The sequence below is a fragment of the Cyclopterus lumpus genome, chromosome 11, assembly GCF_009769545.1.
Source record: "Cyclopterus lumpus isolate fCycLum1 chromosome 11, fCycLum1.pri, whole genome shotgun sequence".
Lineage (NCBI taxonomy): Eukaryota > Metazoa > Chordata > Actinopteri > Perciformes > Cyclopteridae > Cyclopterus > Cyclopterus lumpus.
The window spans coordinates 12,464,878-12,491,954 of record NC_046976.1 but is presented as its reverse complement, the minus strand read 5'-3'; the positions used below and the strand labels follow the sequence as shown (position 1 = coordinate 12,491,954).

Here is a 27,077-nt window from a genome sequence, read left to right as displayed (position 1 = left end):
TCTATGAATTGTCCATATTCACGTGACAAGTTTCAGCACGTGAAAATCAAATTAAAATGCATTTATAAAGATTTAGCCCGCTTGATATACATGACAACACACTTGCCATGTATCATCGAGTTTACCAAACATTGGGGAAATTGCTGAGCTCTTTCAGTGCATTTGCTAAGTTTATCTGCAGTAATACATTCCTTCAGTTTGGGGAGGGAGGAATAGTTAGTAGGGAAATCAAGCGGCAAACTAAAGAAGAAGAATGTAGAGTATAGAGTAAAGGGGGCGAGTAATGGTAACTTGGATGAAATCCCCCAACTGAAAAGAATAATGCTTCCCACATCGCTACACTTGCTGATGATACCTTTTAGAGCCTGTGAACATGCCCATCAGACCCTCGTCTTGTGCCACACAGCGTCAGGTGAGAGTGGCAAGGCATTTCTTTACACAGACAGACCGGCTGTTTTGCAGTAACAGCAATGACACTTTAAGCAGCATATTGTCAACTCTGTGAAGGCTGAAATGACTTCTGTGGCTCAACTCAAGCAAACAGAAATCTTTTGAGCTGATATTAAGGGAGACAGTCGGGCTGCAGACAGGAAGTCACCAGAGGAGACTCGAGGAATAGAGTGGCACTGTGCTGTTTTGAGCTTAAAAATCATGATGGGAACACATCGCTGAGACCACTTACAACACTGCGGGTGCCTCTCTGTGTTCACATAAGGGAGAGCTCAGCTAAAGACAGGAAGGGGAGGGGGGGTTCCTGGGTTTGACATGAAAATGCTTACCTTGAGCTCTGTGCTTGAGACTTGTTTTTAGAGATACCTGACCTAAGAAGGGACACACACATACACAGCCACAAATGGAGAAGCTCAAAATGGCATGCCATCATCTAGGGTGGATTTGGGGGGGGAAAAAACCTTCCATTCCAGGCAGTAGCACTAACTCACCAATTTGTAAAATCCAATTTGTAAAATCTAAAAAGAAACAAAAAATCGTATATAAGATAATTTATTTCTGCTAGGAACTGTATTGAGCTCCAACAACTTTTTATCCCCAATTCCACCCCTGGCCATACCAGAACAACACATCACTAAGGGCCCCTGAGGGCATTACTCACACACTGACCTCTACAATCAGCTGCCATAAAAAGCAAATGGGAAGCGCTTGATGACCACTATCTTCTTCAACAGAGCAGCCGTGTGCAGAACTCAAAGGTAAATAGTCGCTCCACTGGTCTGGTGTGTTATGGGTGTATAAGTATATGAATAAACGCAGGAGCATGTATAACACATGAGCTCATAATCACAGTGAATGCACCTTACAGGACAGTGACAAAAAGGTAAATGCTTACATTTTGTCACTTGTACTCAAATCATCTACTTTACAGGAAACCTATGGTTTATACTCGTTAGGCTCCATATTAAAAATATATTCCATTTACTGGCTCACCTAAACTCTGCTTTTTGAAAGTTCACCAAATGTGGTGCCTACTTGCACAGATAATATCTGTAAATTTGCATCTCTCACTATTTCCAAACTAACAACTCCTTTGTAGGAATGACCTGAGACTGACCTCGAAATCAAACTTGACTTCTCAAGACACGTTATGAGAATCAACAACCTGCACAGTGGTCATCAAAACACCGGATGGCGTGACAAGCGACAGATGCCACATTCAAAACCTAACAGGGCACCACAACCTCACCACTGATGACACCCATCCTTACCTAAACCTGTTGGGCCATTGACAAGAAAAGAAACGGAATATGTGTCAAAAGTGACAGTATGCCAAAAATGATCCACAGGCCAAAGCAACTCCACATTATCATCCGTTTAGGGCCACATTATTTATTTGTTCAAGTGTTAAACACCAATGTCTTTCACATCTTTAACATATCTTCTGACATGAAGTGTGTTAGCGGCCTACCTGCCTGCTGCTCCTCCTCCATCAGTTGAATCCTGGCTTCCCGTCTCACTAGGTGTGCTCACTGATTTGGAGGGTGAGACAGGGGTCGGGACTAAATAATGAAAAAAACATGAATCTAACATTAAAGGCTGCAAAGAATGGACTGCTCAAAAGAAATTTGGATGAATTGCAACCAAGTAAAACCAGGGATGGACAAATAAAATAAATGTTAAAAAGAAAGGGGAGGAAGGGCAGGGCATCAAGACATATTTGTACTCAGCTTCTTTTGAAGATGCATTATAAATAACCTAAGCTAATAACAGGCATAGCAGTGACCCGATTTTGAGGTGGTGAAGGTGTAAGTACAAGTTTGGACCACTAGAAAACAACAAACTGGGTATTTAACCTAGTACAGGGAAGATATTTTTGTAATATAGTTTTTCTCACATTTCAATCATATTTCAGAGGAGAATTAGCATTTATGTTTAGACACCCAATTACAAGATATGATACATTCAAGGTACACAGTGGAAGAGAAAGTCATGTTAAATGGAGTTGTTGTAGAACTGAAACATCAAAGTAATCAAATTCATCACAGTTCAACCACAAAGCACATATAAAATAATGGAATCAATTTAGGATAAAAGACTTATCTGATCGAACTTAATGAAATAGGCATGACATCAACGATAATAACAAACTAGGCAGAATTAGAATGATAATTTTCAGCACATTACACATGTGGATAGGTTGCTTGTTGCATCTCAGGTCTGCTCAAGGTCTGCTTAGTGAGTACAGTCTAATCATTAAAGTGTTCATTGGAGATGTTGGGCTGTAATTAATGAGGTTTGGTGTAGTTTTAGAAGCATCAAGGTAACTTCTACTTGAGTTATTGTGACAGTTTACTACTCCTTTCACAGTACAATCAAAAGAGAAAAGTGAAAGAACCTTGAAAGATACATTTGTTGTGTGGGGTGTAAAGCTTGTGTACCGAGTGGAGGCTCCGGTGAGATGCCAATACTCTGCAGCAGGGCCTCAGTCTCCCTGCGCTTTCGGTCCAAGTCTGAATCCTCTGGGGTGGCTTCTCTCTTCTGCTGGCTCTCTGACTGCTCAGGATACATAGAACAATATTAGCTTACTCGCCATGACTTAAAAAGACAAGCAAACACGTGCATGCACATTTTGATCAAAAATTCCAACACCAACCTTCTGCACAGACATAGATGATTGAATGCGCATATGGACACACACAACCTCAGCCTTATAAGTGTCCCGGCCTGACAAAAAGCAATCGAACACAGAAAACAATACACGCCAGAGTGCCGTACAGTATGAGTGCCAGTTGTGTGCATTTACTCACTTTTTTCCTTACCTCTTTCTTCTTCCTCTCCTCCTCCTTTATCTTTTTTTCCTGTCTGATTTGGGCGAGGCGCTGCTTCTTGCGCTCCAGCTCTGCTTTTAAGTCACTTTTGTCCGACATGGTGTCCTTCGAGTGAGAGGAACGAACAAGAATGAGCTACGCATGACGCTGTCACAATATGCTGGGGTTTCAGTATTACATGATACAGTATACAGGAGTATTGGTTTATTAAGTGAGCCTCAGCAATGATCCAGAACCCCAACCCCCACACCTTGGGTGTGGCAGTTATACATCCATGTACAGCAGATCCATAACCTTGCTGGCCCAGCAACCCACAACAAACTTCATATTGGCAAAACATACTGGGCCACATTAGTGTGACAATAGTACTTGTTATCCTAGTATATACTATAATTAGTTCAGTATGTGGAGACTATTAAACAGAGTAATCTAAATAACTCAACAGACCTCTTACAAGTACATTGAATTACTCTGTGATTCGTGGGAACGGTTCAAAAACTACCTCTATTGCCTCTATTCAAGTTTGGTATATACAGGATATACTAGTTTGATGGTTTTTTTCAAAAGAAACTGCATAAATGTAACCTGAAAGTAGTCCGGATCCTGAAAAGTCTGACTGAGAATGCTATGATTTATCACAGGAAGGTGGACCACCTACATCTATAGCGGTCTGCACCGACCCTGACCAGAGATTTAGCAAATGTGCAGACGGCACTTGACCAAGGAGGCTTAACAGCGTCTGCTAAAGCTATGTGGTACAATTAATAGGGAAATAACTAACATGTGCAGTAAAACCATGAAAGAAAACACAAATGACCTATTTAAATGTGTACACAAAAAACAGGCATTTTCTTAACCTACTAACATTGGCAGGGGAACATGCACTCGCAGCTAGCTAATCACAAATTAAGACAGCATTTAAACTTACGTACGTCAACGCGTTTAAGGCCCTCCCAATACTACAGTGAGTTCAGATAGTGATTATAATATATTTTTCTAAAGGGGACCATGTTATCGCACATAACAGTATGATGTCCTGTTGTTGTAACACTCGTACCTTGTCCACTCGTGCAGATAATGACGCGTCACCCGGTAAAAGATGCTGTCTCACTGCTGCACCCCAAAAAAAAGATAAATCAACACATAACGCTAGTCTACCAAACGTGGAGTCACAGTGAACCGAGGCCTCGGGAACCACCGGAGAGGTCGCTTAAACCTTTGTGTGTGACTACTGATGGCACTGGTCAAAGCGGAGCATCTCAGCGGTTGATGGCCCAGATAATACATAAAACAGGTGCGCCGCACGCAGACACATCCCTCGGAAGACTAGGAAGACGTTGAGGAGGAGAGGAAATCCCACCTCCTTTGACGCGCACAGTCATCGTTTGGAGGCTTCTGCAACGCCGCCATCTTCTGGCCGTTGGGAGAAGCGCGTTGGAGTAGAAAAAAGTAACACACACAGGTTTCACATTGGTCCGTGTCGGTTTGGGTCGTTTGTTTTATAGTTTAACATGTTAAACTATAAAACACAACATGTTAAGCAAAAACATGTTTTTTTTCGTTTTCCGTTTGATACCAAAAATGGAAAAGCACTTCCGTTTTCTCGTTTTTTCGTCTGAATTCCAAAACGAAAATACGACCAAACTCGAAAAAGTAGGCGATTTTTTTTTTTTTTCAAATCCTTTCTTCTTTTTTTCTGTTTTAGAGAGACGCAAAGCAGGGCAAGTGACCGGAAGTAAAAATCTATCAAAAATAAAAGTCCCTGAAGTACGAGTCTTTAAACATAAAAGCCAAGGCAATAGAAGGATTATAGACAAGTAATATACTAAATAAAGTAATTTGTTGTGTGCCGATATAATGTTGGTCAAATGCTGTGGTCCAAATAAAATCACTTGTTATTGCTGTTGAGATACAAAAAGTTTGACTCTAAAATGTTTTAAATGTGTTCCTATACTCTCACAAGACAAGAGCAAAGACCAGGTGAATTGGTTCTCTCTTCTTCTTTGCTACCATGTTACCTGTCTTGTGACCCTTCAGAGTGAACTCTGGAGCTGTCAGGCTGGAATTGGGTTGGGAACCAATGCAACAGATTACCAGCTCTTTAGCACGTTGGACAAACCAGCATGGCACTGTCTCGTAAAAATGAACTTCCCATCCAAAAACACTGGTCTGCAGACGCCTGCTTTAGGAGGAGGGCTGTTTAAAACGGTTAAAAACTACGACCGTAATCTAAGAGGAAAAAACATGTCCTCAGTTTAGTGATCTTGGAATGTAATTTTTTCCAGTGACAGTGATACATCATCATTTTGAAATACAATATTAGTTTCCTCTTTCGTTGTAAATTTGATTCATTTGACCTATCATCACGAAAGGTCAAAGGTCACATTTAGCCTGAGTATACTGTGCTGGTCTTTAAAGGAGTTTAAATGATCAGCAGGTGCTTGTGATTCTATACAGGCAGTAGGACACGTCTCCTTTGATTAAAAAGTTAACAAAGTCAAATTGACTTTTCTGTTAGGGCTTTATGAGTCTTCATACGCCGAAGATAGGAAAGCTACAAACAAATACTTATAGAGCACTATTGGTGTCTCCAAACTAGCTCACCATAATATCCTTTTTTCTTCCATTTTTTACCCTAACGTCTACGATTTCTCCACAGAGCAGTTGGGGGCAACACCCCTCTCCCTCTAACACATCAGTGGAGTTGAATTTGATGTGGTACTTATTTTGCTTTTAAGTCAATAAAGTAGGACAAACTAACACTTTGATTGTGTAATGCATACAGCAACACTATTTGTATAAGAGTAACTACAAATTTGAACCATATCTGATGCAATTTATCTTGTTTTGAACAATACATTCATAAATAACACTGCAGTTGAGCAGTTTCACAGGTTTTGTTTTACATTTAGCAGATAGATAGTTAGCAGACTACAAAACCATGTCCATTTAACCCCAAAAAAGAAAAGGCAGATTTGCATAATTTTTTCAAAATCAGTCCTAGTCAGTCAGAGCTTTGTGTGTTATAACAACCAGACAACGTGTGAGGAGTATAAAAAAGAATAACAAATGACTCGAAAGTACAACAGCAACTCACACCAAAACAATCTAGATTGATAAATAAATAAATGACTCAGGGACACAACATCACATGCAACCATTTCTTTACCTCGCACAAGCTGCGACAGGAGCTCATAAAGAGGAAGCAGCAATGACACGTCTGGGCTCCCACATAACTGCTGACTACAAAGATCATGCCTGTCAACTCTTTCAAGTGTTTGTTCACAGCTGACACGTGCCTGGTAACGAGTAGCATGTGATCTAGCACACATTAACCATATATGGTGTTTATATTGATTGTAAATAGGATGAAGTAAAAATTTGTTGAGTAATTTAACATACAATTGTTTGATTGTGTTGACTTAAACACCCCAGAATAAACAACAGCGGGCACGTATTGCATGCACGAGAGATCTTTGTCTCTTGCATCTTGCACCTGTCCTGCTTTGCATCTCTCTAAAAAAAGAAAAGAAAAATTGAAGGATTTGCAAACACTAAAATCGGCTTGATTTTTCAGTTTGGTTTTCTTGAATTTGCGTTTTGGGATTCAGACACAAAAAGGAGAAAACTGAAGTGCTTTTCCGTTTCCATGTTTTTGGTTTCAAACGGAAAATTAAAAAAATTAATGTATTTCTGTATTTGAGTTTTTAGACTAAATCGATCGGGTGGATCGTCGATAGGTGACGCTGTAATGAAAGCTTTTTGTTTTGATACAGCACTTCTTCTTCTACTACTGCTGCTTTTTCTTCTTCTTTAGTGTTTATTGGTGGTTGGCAACCCAACGTTACCGCCACCAACTGGACTGGAGTGTGAAACACGAGATTATGCAGGAGGTTAAATACATATACATAACCACAAATCATGAATGGCGACAATTTTAGATGAATCCGTTTCTTTAAAAAATATATATGTATATATTTTTGTATATACATATACGTGAATTATATATATATATATATATATATATATATATATATATATATATATATATATATATATAAAATTCACGTGAATATGTTATGTTTATTTTGCACTTAATATCTTAACTGAATGAGAAAATACCCAGCACTTTTCATTGGTCAAGTATTCAAATCACACAAGAGTATACAACATGTTCTTATGTATTATAGACTATATAAATATCGTGATATTGATTGTTTTCAATATATAAAATTACTTATAGCATGATAGAAAAAGTTGGTCATCACCCAGACCTATACCATCTTGTACATTTACGAGGATTTTTTCATTTATAATATCAGTTCTAATTGATGATCTGCCAGATATTATGCATTTTTAGTGCTGAAAAGCTGCCAGATGCAATACCGGTATTATCTATTTCTCTCTCTCTCCTATCCATCCACTGCAGAGCCAACAATATTGCCAATAGCTCTGTGGTATATACTCACAAATGGTCTGATACTCTTTTCTTAATATATGACTTACTCATTGGGATATGTACTGCAGCATCTGCACACCCTGGATCGTTGGAGCCATCTCTGAATATCAACACAGCGTCTGAAAGGGGACGATCCAATATACTTCTGGACTATACGCCATATTAGAAGCTGATCTGACTTATCCTTCAATGTATGCTGTATGTTGAGGTATTTGCTTGTCGCGGGGAATAGCCAGAGAGGAATGGAAAAAATATGAAATTGTGGGGCTGTACTGTGATTGACTTAATATATGCTTTCTGCCTTTGCATCACCAATTTGTCTCACTATGTTCCCAGCAGTTTGTTTTAATGCTCTTGGCAGAATGTGTATCATATTGACTCTGGAGATTAACCCATTAACTTCACTCTCCTCATCATCAGTGGCATTTCTCCCATTTCCACCTGCAATGTATATATTTTATATATTTGGCAGATGTGCTCAACTTGCTCCTTACTCCTGTCTTGGCAAGTAACAAAGTACATTGATGACCTTTTTATATTCTTTACTTTATCCAAATGCACATTTCATGTGAGCTCTGCATCAACTCAGACCCCAAGAAACTCATATTTTACTTGCTCAAGAAGTTGTTTGTACAATTTTAAGGAGATGGGTTTGATTTTATGATTGTTTTAATCCCAATTTACTTGCCCATTTTCCCACTTGCGGCTTGCATTTTCTTATTGACTTAAGATGCATTGTGGCCTCTTATCCACACCAACAGCACCATCATACGCTTTGTTCAACTTGAGAGAAGGTGTAATTGATCACAATGTTGGATAACAACAGACTACATGCACTACCCTGCTCCATGCTCCACTATATATACACTGGAGTATGCTGCACCTACTCTTACTTGTATTTTCCTGTCATAAAAAGTCCCTAACCCAAAGAGAAAAAAAACCCCCCCCCCCCCCCCCCCCCCCCCCCCCCCCCCCCCCCCCCCCCCCCCCCCCCCCCCCCCCCCCCCCCCCCCCCCCCCCCCCCCCCCCCCCCCCCCCCCCCCCCCCCCCCCCCCCCACCCCCCCCCCCCCCCCCCCCCCCCCCCCCCCACCCCGACCAGGGCGCCCATTGGCTGCGTTCCCCGTCAATCCCTCCTATGTCCCGCCCAACAACAACACTCAGCCCTCACTGTTGCGTTTGAAGGGCAGACGATCGACTGGTCAGGAGGCAAGGACGCTACTGCTGCGAGAGAGAGAGAGAGAGAGACAGACAAACAATGATGGCGAGCTCCTAGCCAGCAGCTCTGATATGCTCATTTAACGAGGGGGGGGGGGGGGGTTCCTCGCACGACGCTGAGCTGCAGACCCGCGAGCTGACGCTGCAGCGAGCTGGAGAAGGAGAGAACAGTTTGTCCACTGAACACTGACGGGTCTAGAAAGCACAGGGAAAATGAAGTTTGCTCAGTTTTTGCTGAAGAGCAGCTCTGTCGCAGGGATACCAAAACAAGTGGAGAGGTTCGCTAAGTTCTCCCCCTCGCCCCTGTCCATGAAGCAGTTCATTGACTTCGGTAAGTGTTTAGTCGCACATTGTTGTTGCATGTTATGTAATTCTTTAGCACACTCACGGGGCAGTTGCTCAACTCCTGACAGCTTGTCATTGTCGGACAACTGCAGCTCCTACTCGCAGAGTACACATGGGGGTACAAATGCAGATCTTGATATTGTATGTGCCACTTTAGGTTCCCCCACCAAGGCCTGATCAGGGCCACTGAACACATCCTGGACAGAGGTGTCCTCTACATGTTGATGTTCAGGAATGGTTGCCTGTTTTATTATTAGTGATTGGTTGGGGTCAAAGGTTGCATGTTTGCTGAGTGTCTCTGTCCCCTCATGTGACCGCAGGCTCGGCCAATGCCTGTGAGAAGACCTCGTTTGTGTTCCTGAGGCAGGAGCTTCCTGTCCGACTGGCCAACATCATGAAGGAAATTGATTTCCTCCCCGACAAGCTCCTCGGCACTCCATCCCTAAAGCTCCTCATAAGCTGGTGGGATCTCTCGCCTGCATTACATCATATCTTTCTCTATAATCTGTGGCATTAAAACTGTTGTCATACCAAACCCTGGGAATAGTTTTGTGTTATGTTTAGTCAATAAGTCTTCCTGCACAGCGCTGCATTATGAGAAGGGGCAACAGGGCGCACAGTAACTGGTGCACGAGAGGCCTGTTACACGTCTGTTGTTATTTATTTTCAGGGTCGCCAGGTTATACAAGGGCGTACATTGTCGTTGTTTCAGCAGGGGGTCGTTATGACCCAGTCATGTCTTGGTTATTCAACCTCTTTTTTTTGGCATTTCAGCCTTTGAATATTTGGCTTCAAACACAAAACCGATCCATTTCTGCAATTTGTCCTCCTTGAATGAAAACATTGTTGTTGACAGATGTTATGCAAGGCTTTGTCACTGTCTCTCACATCAAACTGCCTCGTCCCTAATCCATGCTGTTTGTTGTTTGTGCACCACGCTGGCTAGACGCCATTGATCTGGGAGCATATATGTCAATAGATAGACTAACGCACTGGAGGTCATGTTGTGTGCTATTCTTATGTAATATACAATAATATATTATGTATGCGCTCCAAACACAGGTCGGATCACAAAGATGCTGCACCGATTTTGAATTTTGAAGATTTGATATCTTGATAAGAGTAAATATTAGCTTGTGTGAATCTTAGTGTGCACACTGGTATTTACTCAGTGCTGCTCCCTGTATGCTAATAGGTTAAATACATATGTTTTCAGCTGTTCTTGGAGATTGTTTTTCCGTCGTAGTGGCTACTTCCTGATATCACCATATTAATATGCAGTATTCTACTGCAGACTTTACCCTGATTATAGACACAGTAACAATAACGGCACCCCGGCCCTTTACGTAAGAGCCACAGCTGTGGCTGTATTTGGCTGCGCACCTCGGACACACTGGCTTTCTTTTCTGTCTCTTTAAATTGGCAGCAAAAGTTGATCTGACACTCGTTTATGTTGTTGACGAGGCTGCTGAAAATACAAGTCTCAAGTCTATTTTTAAGATGCACATCCATTTGTATGATGGGTCATACTCCGAAGTGTGACAGCTGAAGGTCAGTTGAGGGACAAATGGAGCATGTGGAAATTATAGCAACCACACTGCTGTTCACCTCTCACCCAGTTTCTCGACTGAGAGTGTGACTCACTGAGCTCAGCACTTCAGTCTTCTGCATCCCCTGGCCAACAGATACACTATGTGATAACACAAGCATTAATTACCTCAAGAGGACAGAGTTATTATAATGCTCTTACACAGTTTTTAAACTGGTTAAGAAGATTCTTTATTGTTATCATGTCTGTCTCCAACAGAAGTTCACTGCTTGATAATTAGTTTGTAATGCTTTCACATTCATGTAGCCTAATCACCATTTTGATATACAGTAAATTAACTAGTGTGTTTCAGTATTTTCTTTTGTAAAATCCATTATTTTGTGTCCAACAGGTATTCCCAGAGTTTGTTGGAGATTGTAGATTTCTTAGAGAAGGATCCGGATGATAAGGATGTCCTGACAAAGTAAGTCATTTACAGATGCTTTCTAGTGCATACATATTGCTTATGTAAACCTTAAAGGCATTCAATTCAAACTTCAGAGCATTGGGGTACACTCACAGGCACTATGCACCAAACGGCTTGCAAGCCCAGAGAAGCAGATTACAACAAGTTGGTCCCCGCTATATTAATGCTGTGAATGTCAAACAGATTATTAATATCCCTGTCTACTTGTTCTGTAGCTGTTACCGATCCAGTGGGTAACGTTCTTCAGGAACTGCCAACACCAATCCAATAATTCAGTAATTACCTGTGAACTGCCAATTCTTAACCTCATGTTGCAAAGTTAAGATCAGACTCATGTCCTCGTAGCTCATCATGCAACTCCTGAAGGCCACTGTCAGACTTGAAGATTGATGAGTACTTACGGCTTCATTCAATTTCTTCGCCAACTGCTTCGCAAACATCCACCAAATAAACATCCTCCAAATAAAGAGGACCTCCTCATGCAGTTCAGTTCTGGTTTGCTCAGCGCATAATTCAATATTTGCATCTTGGGTGTAGACTTCTTATCAGATATAATTTGTAAGAACACATTTTGACTGCTTTTGAAGGGGCTTTCTTTAAATTCATGATAAAGTTATGAATAAGTTATATTTAGCACTGTTAACAGTAGTGTACATGTTTGTTGGAAGTAGCTCCGCTTCTACATGTTTGTAGGAAGATTGTGTTGTTCTCTCAAATCTCTGTTGTTAACCCTCACATACTCAAGCGACCGTCGTGTCTTTGCCCTCAGCTTCACGCAGACTCTGGTGAACGTCCGCAATCGGCACAACAACGTGGTGCCCACCATGGCACAGGGTGTGGTGGAGTACAAGGACGCCTTTGGCGTGGACCCCGTCACCAACCAGAACGTCCAGTACTTCCTGGACCGCTTCTACATGAGCCGCATCTCCACACGCATGCTCATGAACCAGCACAGTCAGTATAGCACTCTGTCATTGACTGTGAGTTAATCAACACAGTTGCTCACACTCAAAGCTCATGTCATTCAAGTAAACTCAATAAAGTGCTGATCATGTTTAAGAGCTTGCGGTTTGAAATGTCCCAGCACATTTTGTCCTTTTTTAATGTGATTATGTCTGATCTCCTCTTTAAGATTTAAAGCTGTAGAAAAGACACCCAATCTACCTTAATAGCTTGTCAGTAGTTTTATTCCACTGAATGATACAAGAGTGTGAGTGGCTATGTCAGCAATATGTGTCCAACGGCAAAGAACTCACTCACATTGGATACATGCTTCATATTTGACTTTATATTCACAAATGTACAACATCTAGTGACGTTGATTCGTGTATACTTTTAGTCACACACATTTATTGCATTTTGCCCTGTAGCATTAATCTTTGATGGCAGTGTGAACCCAGCCCATCCGAAACATATTGGCAGCATCGACCCCAGTTGTGACGTTGTGGAGGTAATAAAAGGTAATGAATGACTTCCTTCAGCTTCAACACGGCTGTCTACACACATGCACACACACGCTTTGGATGTGTTATCTATTTTTTAATCACACTTTGTTTGTAAGGATTCGTGACTGTTTGACCTTTTATTATTTGATATTTTTAGAGTAAGTACACACAGTAGGAAGTGAAAGCATGTCATCATGATGGACATGGCCTCAATAATACCTCTTCCGAATGTTAGTGTAAACTGGATCACTAAAAGATGGAAACCATGATGTCTTCACAGCTGATTTGATTTTCTGTTTTGTTTTTTTTAACTTTCTAGATGCCTATGAGGCGTCAAAGATGCTTTGTGAGCAATATTACCTGACCTCTCCCGACATGGAGATCACAGAGGTCAATTGTAAGTCTTACAAACAACCACAAGTTGCAGATGTTTCTTTTTAATCTGCTAAATTTTTACAAGGTACTCTTGTATGCGAGAGGATAGTTTCACTGGTGTGCTCTTGAAGTTGAACTGAACCTTCCAGTGTATATGTATATATATATATATATATATATATATATATATATATATATTTATATATTTAACAATAAAAAAAATTCAAGATGATGAATTCCTTGCTTAATTTAGGAAGAGTGGCTTTACATTTTTCCCCCAATGATGTTGATAAGGTCTGTCTTGTCTTATATCAGAGTTAATATGTTGTTTTTTGAAGCAGGTAATTGTCACAAACGTCTGCATTCACCCGCTAGTGTGCAGTCAGGATAGTTGACAGTGACACTTTTAGTTGTTTTTTTCCCTCATATCAGTATTATACATTTTCTTCACAGCCAAAAACCCTGACCAACCCCTCCACATTGTCTATGTGCCATCCCATCTCTACCATATGCTGTTTGAGCTTTTCAAGGTATAGTACCAAACACGCCTGAAAACCAGACGTATGTTGTTCCTCACCGCGTGATCATCTGCTCGCTCATTTCGTCATCCTTTTTTTCATTTTCTCTGTCAGAACGCCATGAGAGCTACAGTAGAGACCCACGAGATGAGCCTAACGTTGCCCCCGATCAAAGTACGAGTCTCACTGGGAACTGAAGACCTCACTATCAAGGTAGATTAGTTAAGACAGACTTTAGACTTTAATCTGTATGAACACAGGGATAAACCAGATTTAAAATTATACTAACAAACAGGTGTTGTTGTGCCATTCACTTCTGTCAACTGTACTTTATACATGTCTATGTGGACCGTGTTAGTATAAATAAAACAGCATGAACCGGTTTTGATTCCAATCAAATGGTAAATGATGAAGAGCTGACAAGTTCGCCGAGGCCAGAACAAGAAGAAGACCCGTGTAAATCTAACATACATCCCCTTTATTTTTTAGATGTCTGACAGAGGAGGCGGAGTCCCGCTGAGGAAGATTGAGCGTCTGTTCAGCTACATGTACTCCACGGCTCCGAGTCCAGTCCACGAAGACAACTCTCGCAATGCACCACTGGTGAGGCGACCCCGTCTTCAGTGTTGATGAGTGTCTTTGTCAGGACACAGTGTACTACAAGACTCCAAACTCGGGTTTGCTTTTTAACTAGGATTGAAAGTCAACCAGGTGGTAAATCTTCCTGGTTCTAATCAGAGACTCACGCAACTGAGCATGTTGCAAATTAGCTTATTACAAAGAGGATTGCCGTCAAGATTAAACTTGAACCATTAGCTAAACTGTAAACTTGTTACGACACAAACCCTCCAGATTATCCACTCTGTTGGAAATGTACTATTGTGGCAACTGGCCCAGGATAGGCTCACCTGTATTGATACTGTGACCCTGTTATTCTTCCGTCAGGCTGGTTTTTGGCTATGGCCTGCCCATCTCTCGTCTGTATGCCAAGTACTTCCAGGGAGACCCTGCAGCTCTACTCTATGGAGGGTTACGGCACCTCCGCCTGTCATATACTTGAAGGTACTCCACAACCCTCCAAACACACGTCAAAAACAACCTTCAAAGCCAAGTTGGTGGAGAGTTCAAATATACATGTTCTGTCAACTACACGGCCTGCATTGACTGAGTGGTGGCAGATGTAAAACAGGCAATGCACAACTAATGTGTGTCATGTTGTCAGTTATAAATCACCAGATGTCCCATGTCATGAGACCTTAGCTGTCTCTACTTAAACAGTAAATCAAGCACTGAGAGACAACCTGGATCTGACTCTCATTCATGCAGACATGTGCGATAAGGATGCAGACTAATAACTTGCCTTCTGTTCTGTATCACAGGCCTTGTCCTCTGAGTCCGTGGAGAGACTTCCTGTTTTCAACAAATCCGCCTTGCGGCATTACCAGACGAGCATAGAGGCTGACGACTGGTGCATGCCCAGCAAGGACCCAAAGAAACTGGGCAATTCCAAGAGGCTTCTGTGATGGTGGATGCAAGTTAAGGACATTTATATAGTTTAAATTAAATGATCATTGAATAAAAAAAGAAAAGGTCCATCTTGGAAGAAATGGACAAACCTGTATTGTAGTGGGTGAAGGCACAAAGGCTTTCAGCATGCTACTGGACCTGGACTTGTGTACGTGGAATGTGGATTCATTTTTTCAAGAGAGAAGCCTAAGACAGGCAGGACAATGCTCATTGTTGGTGTCAAGAATCAGATAAATGCACCGAAATAGCTGAACTGAACTATTACTACCAGCCTCAAGGCATTTTAATATAATTATATTGTACGATGATTACAGGCTGCTAATGGTAATAGAGTATTACTCTTCTTTTGCCACACTCACTTTTCAGTTATAATAACCTAGTTATACTTAGTAAGTAAGCATGCCGTTTGTGTTTATGTCCCATTTGTTTCTTTCAAAACATATCATTTAATAACCGTAAGACTGGAAAATTGTCTTTGTTTAATTAAATTACCGGGTAAAGTTTTCTCCTTTTTTTTTGCGTTAGATTAAATGTTTATGACGGCCTAGAACAACCCAGCCACGGCCAGCTTCAGTAGGGTCCTTTGAGTTTAAGGGAACACATTCAACAGCTCCAGCATCAAAACAAAGGGAGCAAAGTCTGTTCCTCCACCTTTCTACATGTCGCCGTTTCAGTCCTTTATGACTTCCAGCATTGCTTCACACAAACAACTTCTCTATTTCATTAATGCAAATACAGCTTTTCAGAAACACTAAAAGAAGAATTTGATTGTGTGTGGTGTAAAATTCCATCAATGTAAAATCAAGTGTTCCATTTCAGTCTTTTTAGCTTCTTCTATATGTGATGTTACCATGATTGATGGATGTTGAGTTCCACATGGCAAAATGAGAATGTGCCTTTCTGGAGAAGCATAATTGCTAAAACATAGTATTACAACATATTTTAAGTTAATACCTATGGTTGAACTGTGAATAATTATATTTGAACTGTAAAACTGCCAAATTAACCTTGACCTTTACAATAAGTATTGTCCCTTGTTGAAAACAGAATGGAAATACACACTTTTTAAAACCTTTTCCAAGACGGTTTTCAGTGTTTTCAAAGAGTAACTGTCTAGAATTGCTTGTCATTTGATAATATCAAGTGTTTTTTTTAATGATGCATGTGTTGTACATTTAAATGACTTACTTTAGAGGCTGTGAAGGCCTGTGTGAAAGGTTGAACTACAGAAGACTGTTTGAGCTTTCTGGGATGACACGCGGCACACACACACACACACAGATTTAAGAGTTGCTGACACATACGGTATGAACGTCTCAGACATGCTATGCAAGCTGTATTAATCTAACAGATATTGTTGTGTTTTCTTTATCTAACAATTTCATATAATCCATGTGTCTCCTTTAGCGGTCATACTTTCAAGGATACACTGTACTTCTCAATTATTTCTTCACCAAGTTTGTAGCATTTAGAATTGCCTTGAGATCGTGTTGATTAAAATATGAACTCACTAACTTTAGATTTTTATGATTTGTCCTCGTACCTCATCATCAACAGACACGTTGCATTTGATAGTGTGAGAACATCTCTCCTCATGGCCATGTGGCCACAGTCGAATAACCAGTGAATATAGAAAATAAAAATCTCACTTCAATATGTAACTAGACATTCTGCTGTTTTAACGTGTGTTGAGTGCACAGCACCGTGTGCTCGCTGCAACATTGCTGGAAGTTGTTGCTTGCTTGCCTTATTGTCCCCCCTCTTCTCTCCCCACAGCTTGTTTTAGGAAACTTTGCTCTGTTTGTCGGTCACCATCGCGGACACAGTCCAGTGGCTTTTTCCGTGGCTAGCTGCCAAGAGGAGTTTGAGAACAAACTGTCCTCCCCCTTCATCAGTCTCCCCACATGCCACATTCTCCTCTTGTCTCTCTGAATTCTGTTCTCCAGTTCATTCAGGTATGATCGGCATTGCGGCAATACAAACACAGCATTATGCAAGTTCTCTCTCAAAGATAAGAGGAAAGAAAATTACATCACTGCAATGTCAGAATCACCGCTGCGTTCAAGTTCGGTTAAACGCCGATTTCCCTTCCCGTTACTATAATGCATGGTTTAGGAATCTAGCCTGACATTTACTGCTCTATTTTAAGAGTACAAGGAACCAGACCTGACCCTTCAGTCATCCAGTCAATGTTCCCTCCACCGAGGATGTCTTGTACACATGCCGACCAAAAGAGCCACACCTGTTTACATATATGGCTGACACCATGAAGCTCAAAAGGCCTCTCTCTCCAGGCGGCAGCCTCAGTCGCAGCAGAGCTTTCCTCGAAGGTACACTGATAGGATCTCCACATGACTTAACACCTGGATAACATCGTCTGAGTCGCTCACACATTACAGCATGCTGTTGTGACTGGGCTGAGTGGCACGGGTCACAACTTTGAGACTTTCTAAAGTACTTTAGTGGTCTTCCTTTAGGTGAGAAACTAGAAGTCGGGATGGAAAAGAAAGTTGGTGTTGAGTTAATTATTATTCACATTCTCATAAAACGTGATATTAACTTGGTATTAAAGGTTCTCAATACCATATTCAGAGCATATCTAGAGCCTCCACACGGCTCTCGACATGACGAAGGCTGAGCTGGCAGCTTGAAGCCGACAGTGGTAACAACACAAACAGTGCAAACAAAGGAAATAGTACTGACACAGCGAACCTTGTTCACCTGGAGGGGGAACAGGACAGGAAGGAAACCGCTGTGTGAAAGCAGTGCCGAGCAGCGACGGTGAGCTAACCAGCTGGGCATGCTCACATGTACTTAAAATACAACACAGCCAGCTCCGCTATGTCAACATATAGAACAGAGAAGCTCGGATAACAACACACAGAAGGAGCAAAAAGTAGTTTGCTGCTTTACTAATGCACTGAATATCAAATCCAGCATCTTTAAATTACCATCACTGTTTTTGCAGAGTGGCCTCTGCTTAGAGGGAGAATTATTTATTTTATTTCTGGTAAACAAAAATTGGTCAATTTAAATGGCTTCATGTGCAGTCCACTGGAAAAATCAGCACTTGTTGTGGAGGGCTTTGTCAAGTGTTTGTTTAGCAAATAAAGGGGTAATGGTGAGCATTAAGGCTGGTTGCCGGGTAGATATGGAGCCTTTGAAGTATGTGGCAACACAGTGATAGAGAGACACCACTGATTGTATTTAAAAGACCAGTACCTCCTCTGTAGGATGTGAAATATATACATAATAAAAGGATTACAGAAAGAGAAGTTGTGGAGGTTGACGGTGCTTCCATGTGACCCAGAGGACAAAAACTCTCACTTGTCCAACATTATAAATTATTACTATTATAGTAATGAGCACAACAATTTTCCTCACTAGATTGCTATTTCTCAGATCTCTGCGTATGTCCGGATGAATAGTGAATCAACTCTCTCATATGCAGCCTCAAACCATCATCTATAAATCCGTTTTAATGTTCGTCATGTGATCAGAGTTCTACTCCAGCAAAGACATGTCAAAGAGGGATTTCTGTATGTTCCAGACAAAATCCTCTCGGAATGATGAGCATAAATATAAAAGACACACATGTTAGTACCAGCTCCAACAAACAGCATTTCCATAGTCAGCAGACAGGAAGTAAATGTTTCTGTTACACTGTCAGGTGACAGGCTTCATCAGTACAGTATCCCCTCAGGTTCCAGTAGTAAATATGTCTTCATGGGAGGTGGCAGAGGCAGCTGTGCTACACCTCTGTGGCAGAACCCACCCATGCTGGCTCGAATGGCACATCTGGTCAGGTGAAGCAGGCTGCGAGGAGTGTTGGTGCAAACAGCAAACACAGAGTCGTAGAAGTCTTTGTGTCGCTGAGTGAGTAAAAATAAAAACAGCTTACGTCTTCTCCGGATTGTAAATCATTAATAAGCCCTCACCTTTGATCTCTTTACACATCTTCTTAGGCCCTAACTAAAAGAGTAATGTTTGTCTTACTCATTGAACACATACTTCATGCTATTCATGAACAGTTTATCATTGTATTACCTTGTAGCAGTCATCAGGAATGGCAACTCTCCACTTATTTGTGGACTTTATGCGTTCATAAGAGTTGATCATGATTTCTACTGCTGCGGGGTAGTCGTAGCAGCTCTGCAACACCTGCACGAAACAACACGCAACATTTCATTAGACAGCGCAATAATGACAATGTGTCAAATATAATCTAAAAACATCCATCTCTATACCTTGTGGAACTGGAGTGGGTAGATCCGTGCTGCGTTATGGTTGAGCAGCAGCTGATAGCAGAGTTCAGGTATGGCCATGGGCCTGACATCAGTCACTTTGAGGACATACTGGATAGGGGCACAGCCATTGATGTCCATGGCTGTGGTGTTGGCTCCGGCCTCCAGCAGCATCTGCATCAGGACGTGATCACAGTTCCAGGCTGCCTTGTGAAGAGCGGTTTTATTGTCCTCTTCTCTGAGGTTGGGATCTTGAAGAGAAGGAAAATGTTGTAGAAAACAAAACCTAAAGCGTCCATGGATGGTACTCAATGTCAATATAAGTACAAAAGTTCCAAAACTCACTCGCCTGGTGGTCCAGCAAGAGGCGACAGACGAGATGGTGATGTTGGCTGTAGCTTTGCTCTTTAGCGTCAAAAGCCCAGAAGCATGCAGTCATCAGGGGCGTCTCCTGGAGAGAGTTGACCGCATCCACAGAAGCTCCGTTGGCCAAGTAGATAGCCACCAGCTCTGGGACGCCGAACCTGGCTGCTGTGTGTAAAGGTGTGTCCTCCTCATTGTTGTTGCTGGGCATATTGACGTTTGCACCTCCATGGGGGGGAAAGCAATGGTTATTTTGTATCACTTTCATCAATCTGCTAAAATCCATGCACCCTTCCCTCCTGACCTTTCAGGATCAGCTGCTTGGCACAGTCCACAGACTCCCTGGTGATGCAGTAGTGCAGGGGTGTGTGTCCGCTCAGCGAGAGGCTGTTGACCTTTGCCCTGTGAGCCAAGAGCAATGCGACACAGTCGCTGTTGGAGACCTCGCAGGCCACATGCAGTGGCGTCTTCCCATTGGGCATCCGGTTGAGGGCTGCACCTTCCTGAAGGAGTGCCAGTGCTGTTTCCACAGCATTGTACATCACACAAACATGAATAGCCATCGCCCAGGACTTCTCCAATTTGTAGCCTGGGAGCCAGTAACCTGCAGCAAATAAGACAACTACTTAATCACTCAGGTTCCCAGTGACTACTGGGGTCTTTAAGGTTATAGAGAAATACTAAAAAGGAGCTTTACAAGTAAAGGTCAAAGGTGTTTGTAATCTGACTCACACTAGATTTACATCTCATAATGGCTTTATTATTGCATTATGTTTAATCTCCAGGAGCCTGAGCATGTTATTGTAATTCAGCTATGGTAGACAGTATTTCTTGTCATATCCAGTTTTAGGATCTAGGGGGATTTAACACCACCTACTGGAAAACCAGAGAACAAGTGTTTGATGTTATGAAATTCAAGAGGTGTTTACACTCAACTTTTCTTTGCTTTGTTTAAACTATGATGTCTCACAATCTTGTTGTTCATTCTGGATACTTACTTGATAACTCATCTTTCAGACTTTAAAGCTTGATATAGTATGATAATCACACAGTATATCAGCGTAGATTTGATTGCTGCTGATGAAATGTGGCTTAATCTCATCCTCTTTTCTCCGTACCTTGTTTGTATGAGGCCAGCAGCATGCTCGGGTCCTCCACCTCTAGCACAGTGTCAATGTCTAGTTTCCCAGTGTGCAGAATCTGCATGACCTCTTGAGTGTCGTTGGCCTGCAGGGCCTCCAAGAAGTGTCGCTTCAGCTGTTTGACAGCCAGTTGTCTGGGGCTCAACTCCTCCATAAGCTCTGTGAAAGAAGGGCCTTGCTCCTCGTGTGGCACTGCCAAACCAGCTGGCTCTGACACTAACGCTCTCCACACAGCATGGAGGAGATTGGAAATAAACGCACAAATGGTAATAATAAAGGTGTCACTCTTACCTACACTGGAAGGCCTCCATAAGCCCAGCCATCAGATATGGGAGGGGTGTGAGGAAGAAAGACAAATGGGAAGAGGGGCAACAAGTGGGGGGAGCCATTAGAGAGACAAAATAGCCCTTAAGTGAAATTAGGCTGAGTATAAATAGAAAGGAGAGAGGGAGGGACTGGAGAGCTACAGCTGACTGGCTGGTCTGGAGTCAGTCTGGTGAGATGTCCATTGAGAGAACGGCATCAGGCAGTGGATAGGCACATGGTAAAAATAGCCGGCCGTGATGGCAGAGAAATCTGCTTGTTTTCTTCTATTGTATCTATACATGACTATCAGGTTTACCATGATATTCTAGACAGAGAAAAATGAAAAATCATAAACCGTTTAGCTGCATGGGGCAAATGTTTTTGTCTCTAGTGGGCAAAAGACCATGACAACTGTGCACAGGAAGTTAGACAAATGGTGGAAAAGAAGAAGAAACAAAAGCAGACTTTGGACAGTGACTGCACATTTTATTCAGTGGGACCCTTTCAAACTTTTCAGGATGCGAAAAAAAATAGAGCAAGGTAATGACAAAAAAGGAGGAGAAGAATAAGCAGTACAGCTTTTTAAAAGAGTTAAAGCATGGCTAGCAGTTTGTGGCGATTATCGTTTTGCTCTCTACACACATGAAAGACAAACCCTTCCGGACATGACTCAAACGCCTGCCAGGAGCACCAGGGTCTCATCCATACGTTGGGTTCATCACGCCAGGCGAGCGCACAGAAAAGAGCCAGAAACACATTTGGGCCTCAGGTGTGACCTTTAAGCTCCTCAGCCCTCAGATAAACTGTCCACACACACGCACACACGCACACGCACACGCACACACACGCACACGCACACACACACGCACACGCACACACACAATAGAAAACAAGGCTTCTGTAGGATTCTTTCAGCATATTGCTCTCAGTGTTTCACTATACATACAAAAGAGTCAAAAGAGTGCAGACGGGGTTGGGGGGAGGGGGGGGGGGGGGGGGGGGGGTATTCACAGAAAGGTTCAAGTGTTACAAAATATTCCACAAGAACACATCATAAGCAGGTTATTGGAGTTGCACTGGAGCAGCACTACGGTTGTTTTAGAGGAAAACCACAAGCACAGTATTTCCAAACTTGAAATCCTTCATTTGATAAAAAAACATTTGAATCTAAATCACTATTAATGAAATGTTTACTTATGTTTTGGCAATAGGAGGTAATCATACAATTCTGGATAAATCATGGTTAGGTGTTAGTAATACTCTTATTTTGAATAAGTTATCATAAACAGTAGTCAGTTGCTTCATTAAATACAGAAATAAATAAATAATAACATTAGTAGATCAGTGATACCTGTATTACTGTGGGATTGCACGGAGGTACTATATCTGTAACCTCTACTATATTTAATCAAATGCCAGTACACCAGGCAGGGCCCTTCAGACAAAAGGGAATTATTACCAAAGCTGCCTTCATTTTGATCACTGTGACACTGGCGTCTCTATATTTACTGTGAACCTACGGAATGATTCTTGGGAATGCTAAAGAATGAACACAGGGAACGTGTCTCTCAGTGAGCGTCATAATCCTAAAACAAGGATTGCATAAAGTACATATGTCAAAACAATTTCAAAGGTATATTTCTTTTATATCTAACAAGTAATTCAAAATGTTACTTACTGAACCAGTTTCTTAGGAAAATTAAAACTATATTGCATCTATCAGGTACAATTTCCAGTGTAACATCAGTAGTATCAAGCGTAATCATCTTTTAGACAACTTCTGGACTCACTGCATATGTCCTCCATCACAGAGATGACTTGTCTATATGGCAGCATTCCTAAATATTATTCAGAATTAAAGTAATTTGCAAGGTGAACAATTACAAATGTCTACTGTATGTTTGGACACTGAAGCGGGTAGAGTTCAGAAGAATTCGACTAGTCTAGAATTTCTAAAGGCAGTGGCGGGGCATTAAGAGAAAATACAAAAAGAGGTTCAAAAGCAGGTTACAAGCTGTGTCAAAGCAACATTAAGCATCTAAGCAGGAAGTTTAATTTTAACATTTTTTGTTTTGTTTTTGTGGTACAGGATTGGTTAGTTACACATGTCATGATTACATTGTACCTGAAGTCTCCATCAGAACCAGTCCAATGAGTTACAGTATGACCTTGTCGTCATTCATACTTTGTGAACTGCTTTAGTATGGTACATGTATACTGTATGGAGCATTGGACAAGCCAGTGCAGAGGTTACATTTACAGTGTTTGCACTTCCAGTGTTCTTGCAAGTACTAAGAGAGTTGTGTTTCTCCCTATTCAACTTGGTTCCCGCTTTAGTTCCTATTGGGAAGTTCCAGTGTTGCCTCCTTCAGTAGTTAAAATAAGCAGAATGGGGACACCCAGTGGTGGGAGATGAATACTGCTTCATTAATTACTATTCCACCTCACAGGCCAGACCTGTATGAGCTTCGTCAAAGCAGTAGAGCAATTTCACGGATCTATGCATCTGAACAGGATGTACATTAGTCTATTGAAATGGCACATCAGACGAATCTGTATCATCGCTGTACATGGACATGATCGTCTACGGGACCTTTCACGGGTAATGCAGACGGCTCTGAAGATGATATGGTATGAGGATGAGATCAACTTTTCACAGACTTATTCTGGCTATGAATAAATAAACCTAATGTACAGCAATAAACAGCAAAATAAATAGAACAGAGTAACATTTTAAATGGCCAAAAAACTCAGGATGGGTGTCAAAAGAGGCAAATGAACGGGGCAGGATCCTACTATCCAAGGACTTATTTTGGTTTACTTTGCTTGGTGAAAAAGTCCCTCAAAAGTCTCCGACAGTTGGGTGTGCGGCTCCACCACTGAGAACTATTGAACTACTGAGCAGGCGTCCCTCAGGGTTCATATGTGGGGCCTACTGACGTTCTGTTCCTCCAGATGCTACTTGGTGTGGTGCTACAGTAAAGCGGGAGGTCGGAGATCAGAGATCTAACAATTCACTTCACTCTGCCGTGCTTTCTTTGCGCGCCTCTTTCTGCTGCTGCTCGAGCTCTCGCTTCCGTAGCTTCTCACGTTGTTTCTCCACTTTCTCTCGGTTCCTGTTGGCCTTCTCCATCAGGACTTTAAGGTCTTTGATTTTTTTCTTGACCAGGGCACGGTCCTGGGAAGAAGAAACTCCAAGGGCCTGAAATAAATAAACCCCCATAAGCATCTTTCCTTCTTTATTCTAGAGCATTAATTCTTTGCTCCAATTCAGTTGTAATATATACATACATACACATATATTGTACATATACATACATACATATACAAATATACATATATAAAAATATACATATATATATACATATATATACAAAATATACATATATATATACACATATATAAATATATATATATACATATATATATATGTATATATATATATATATTACTTTATATAAGGTAAACCGGATTTATCTATTTGAGAGTATACAAAATCTGTTTACAATATATCTGCTGATATTTTTTTAATACTTTGTTTATATTATAAAACACATAACAGAAACAAAGATTTGTTTAAAGGACCCCTTACATTTATTTTGTGACATTTTACAGTTTAAGAATAAACTTGTCATTTCTCTCTCTAGGAGAAACCATGTAAAGGAAGCACTGTTTTCCCCAAATTCCCCCAAACATATGTTTGGCATTGCTATACTGCAATTTCTTGATCTCATTGTCTGACATGTATACTGATATATCCGCGTTCTCTAATATATATATTAAATGTGTGGAAGCATATGAATCACTTTGAACTCACCTTGAGCTCAGTGCTCTCCAGCTGTAGCAGCTGTTCTCCATCTATGTTTTTGGCAGTAAATTCTGGGATGTGGTGTTCTAAGTTGAGCCCCATTAACCAGCGAGCCACTTGCTGGGAGGTCCACTCTGTGATGCTGCGGTTCTGCCAGTGATGCTGCTTCTGAAGCTGTCCCTCGTCTAGGATCTGAACACAGACAACAGGAAGAGGAACAGAGGAAAAGAAGCGATGAGATGCAAATCTTTTCCAACTCTAACATAGTATTTTAACCGTGCACTACAAGTATATCTCCTACAGAATGCTGAATGATAATGTCTAATGAACACTTGATGAGCTCAGATAAATTCAACGACACATTCAAGACATTTCCCAAGTAACTATATTCTGTGGCAATACATATTACTTTGTGGGAACATCCTTCTTCACCATGAATGATGTGTGGGAATGAAACTCAGACAAATGGCTTCTATCCAACAGACACATAAAGACGTGCATGCAGTTAAACAGGTCTCACCTCATCATCTATCATATCCAGACTCTGAATGTGGCAGCATTGAAGTAAACAGAAGACGACTAGGTTGTTAACAGGGAAAACAACATAGCGTACTCTACAACAGCCTCGAGCAGCATTTGAATACAATAAGCATAAAATGGTGCATTGACTTAAAACTTGTTGTTTATTCCTGTAGGGATAATGCATTGCTGTCTTTAAAGAGATAATAAAAAGGGGCACAGACACAAATGCAAAAGTTGTTGTTTGCATTTAAATATATATTTAAAAATAGATTATTTGTACAACGTTGGGATTTGGTAGTTCACCTATTTTAAGTTGTGAGTCAAACAAGTGGATGTCATGGTAAGAGCATTTTGGCCACATTTGAACTGACAAGTAATAGTAAAAAAGTTATACTTGTATTAAATGTAAGCATGTACTCCTTTGATTTGGTGAAATCCATCTCAGGTACATCATTTGTTTAACTGATTTAGATAATACATTTTATCTGGCATCCACCTCTGCCAACGTCCATTAGAAAGACAATATGTTGTGTTGCTATGTGTACCTCAATCTGAGGAGAGCAACCAGTGTGTGAGAGCGTCCCGACATCTTTGCTTCACTCAGCAGGCCGCTGATCTCCACTGAGCTGCTGCTGCTGGCACTCAGATCATCGCTCAGAGACGGTCCCTGAGAAATCAAAAGCACCCTTATAAGACTGGTGGTGAGAGCCAACTGGAGTTTAATTGATTAGATGGAGGGCTTCTCTATTTCTGTTTCTTCAACAGAGGGACTGGAGGAGGAGTGAATGAATCAGAAGGATTAAGACTTTCCCAGAATGATCTATGTATTCTATCCTAATATTTGACGGTCAATAAAAAGTACATTCAACTTGATAGACTGCAGGACGTCAGGGGTTGTGCACATCCATCATTTGTAAGACGTTCCATTATAGAACAAACTGTGAATGTGATTATTGTTTGGAAATGATGTAGCTGGATGCTATCCAATTAAAAAAAGTTATTTCTCTCTCTCTCTCTCTCTCTCTCTCTGTGTCCTTGTGAGTGTGCCAGAGTGTGGACATTTTTGGACTTACAGTATTAAGATCCAAGATCTGTGCTCAAACATGCAAAGACAAGCTGCTGATGGGAACACAGACTAAAAAGAGAACAACTCAAAACTAATATATAGAGCAATAGTTTTTCTTACAGGCCTAATTTTGTATTGGTCCTCCGAATAAAAAACAGATGTATTGAGTGTTAAGAGCAAATTTAACATTACATTCATATAATAATTTTAATAAAGTCTATAATTTGATCTGACATTTAGCTTTATAGTGTAGCTCAAAGAGTTCTGTCTGGGGTAAAAGCAAAACTAATCTTAGACGTGCTGCTCTTTGGGCTGAATCATCACTTAAAAGCTCCTCATAACTACTTATATGAATATATTCTCATTGATTTATCTTCTGATGTGCACTCAAGCTAAGAAGAGCATGTCGTTGGAGAGAGAAAATGATTTGATTGGTGCAGGATAA

At 41.1% G+C, this 27,077-nt stretch overlaps 4 protein-coding genes across 5 annotated transcripts in view; 1 reads left to right on the top strand and 3 right to left on the bottom strand.

The window, feature by feature from the left end:
• Positions 1 to 3,380, bottom strand: part of LOC117739533 (cytoplasmic dynein 1 intermediate chain 1) — a 48,498-nt gene extending 45,118 nt beyond the window's left edge. The window contains 4 exon segments of the mRNA XM_034545996.1: positions 780 to 821; positions 1,922 to 2,012; positions 2,892 to 3,006; positions 3,261 to 3,380. Of these exon segments, the coding sequence (XP_034401887.1) occupies positions 780 to 821; positions 1,922 to 2,012; positions 2,892 to 3,006; positions 3,261 to 3,380 (368 nt within the window).
• Positions 3,381 to 8,892: 5,512 nt separating this feature from the next.
• On the top strand, positions 8,893 to 16,051 carry pdk4 (pyruvate dehydrogenase kinase, isozyme 4). 2 transcript variants are annotated; one of them, XM_034545824.1, is made up of 11 exons: positions 8,893 to 9,287; positions 9,622 to 9,763; positions 11,242 to 11,313; positions 12,086 to 12,270; positions 12,687 to 12,776; positions 13,081 to 13,158; positions 13,590 to 13,666; positions 13,769 to 13,867; positions 14,144 to 14,257; positions 14,600 to 14,716; positions 15,034 to 16,051. In XM_034545824.1, the coding sequence occupies exons 1-11, from the start codon at positions 9,170 to 9,172 to the stop codon at positions 15,175 to 15,177; spliced, it is 1,236 nt and encodes a 411-aa protein (XP_034401715.1). In that variant the 5' UTR covers positions 8,893 to 9,169; the 3' UTR covers positions 15,178 to 16,051. The 2 variants fall into 2 exon arrangements, with proteins under 2 accessions (XP_034401715.1, XP_034401716.1); XM_034545825.1 differs by lacking the exons at positions 13,081 to 13,158; positions 13,590 to 13,666; positions 13,769 to 13,867; ... (1 more) ...; positions 14,600 to 14,716; positions 15,034 to 16,051 and having other exon boundaries at positions 12,086 to 12,296; positions 12,687 to 12,766.
• Positions 16,052 to 18,864: 2,813 nt separating this feature from the next.
• On the bottom strand, positions 18,865 to 21,955 carry asb4 (ankyrin repeat and SOCS box containing 4). Its single transcript, XM_034545469.1, has 7 exons — positions 21,945 to 21,955; positions 20,907 to 21,226; positions 20,093 to 20,392; positions 19,771 to 20,013; positions 19,429 to 19,676; positions 19,229 to 19,342; positions 18,865 to 19,053 (listed from the first exon to the last, which is right to left on the bottom strand). Exons 1-7 carry the CDS (start codon positions 21,953 to 21,955, stop codon positions 18,865 to 18,867), a joined length of 1,425 nt encoding a protein of 474 aa, XP_034401360.1.
• A 285-nt stretch (positions 21,956 to 22,240) lies between these two features.
• Positions 22,241 to 27,077, bottom strand: part of ppp1r9a (protein phosphatase 1, regulatory subunit 9A) — a 48,345-nt gene continuing 43,508 nt past the window's right edge. Inside the window, 4 exon segments of the mRNA XM_034545468.1 lie at positions 22,241 to 24,438; positions 25,054 to 25,236; positions 25,565 to 25,586; positions 26,112 to 26,233. Of these exon segments, the coding sequence (XP_034401359.1) occupies positions 24,256 to 24,438; positions 25,054 to 25,236; positions 25,565 to 25,586; positions 26,112 to 26,233 (510 nt within the window). The 3' untranslated portion in view covers positions 22,241 to 24,255.

Excerpts from the sequence above, each read along its gene's own strand:
- pdk4 (XM_034545824.1), top strand. The coding sequence starts at position 9,170 with ATGAAGTTTGCTCAGTTTTTGCTGAAGAGCAGCTCTGTCGCAGGGATA. Across the intron at positions 13,159-13,589 it reads GGAGATCACAGAGGTCAATT|CCAAAAACCCTGACCAACCC; the intron begins GTAAGTCTTACA and ends TTTTCTTCACAG. Across the intron at positions 13,667-13,768 it reads TGCTGTTTGAGCTTTTCAAG|AACGCCATGAGAGCTACAGT; the intron begins GTATAGTACCAA and ends TTTCTCTGTCAG.
- asb4 (XM_034545469.1), bottom strand. Across the intron at positions 20,393-20,906 it reads GCTGGCCTCATACAAACAAG|GTTACTGGCTCCCAGGCTAC; the intron begins GTACGGAGAAAA and ends TATTTGCTGCAG. Across the intron at positions 19,343-19,428 it reads ACCCACTCCAGTTCCACAAG|GTGTTGCAGAGCTGCTACGA; the intron begins GTATAGAGATGG and ends TGTTTCGTGCAG.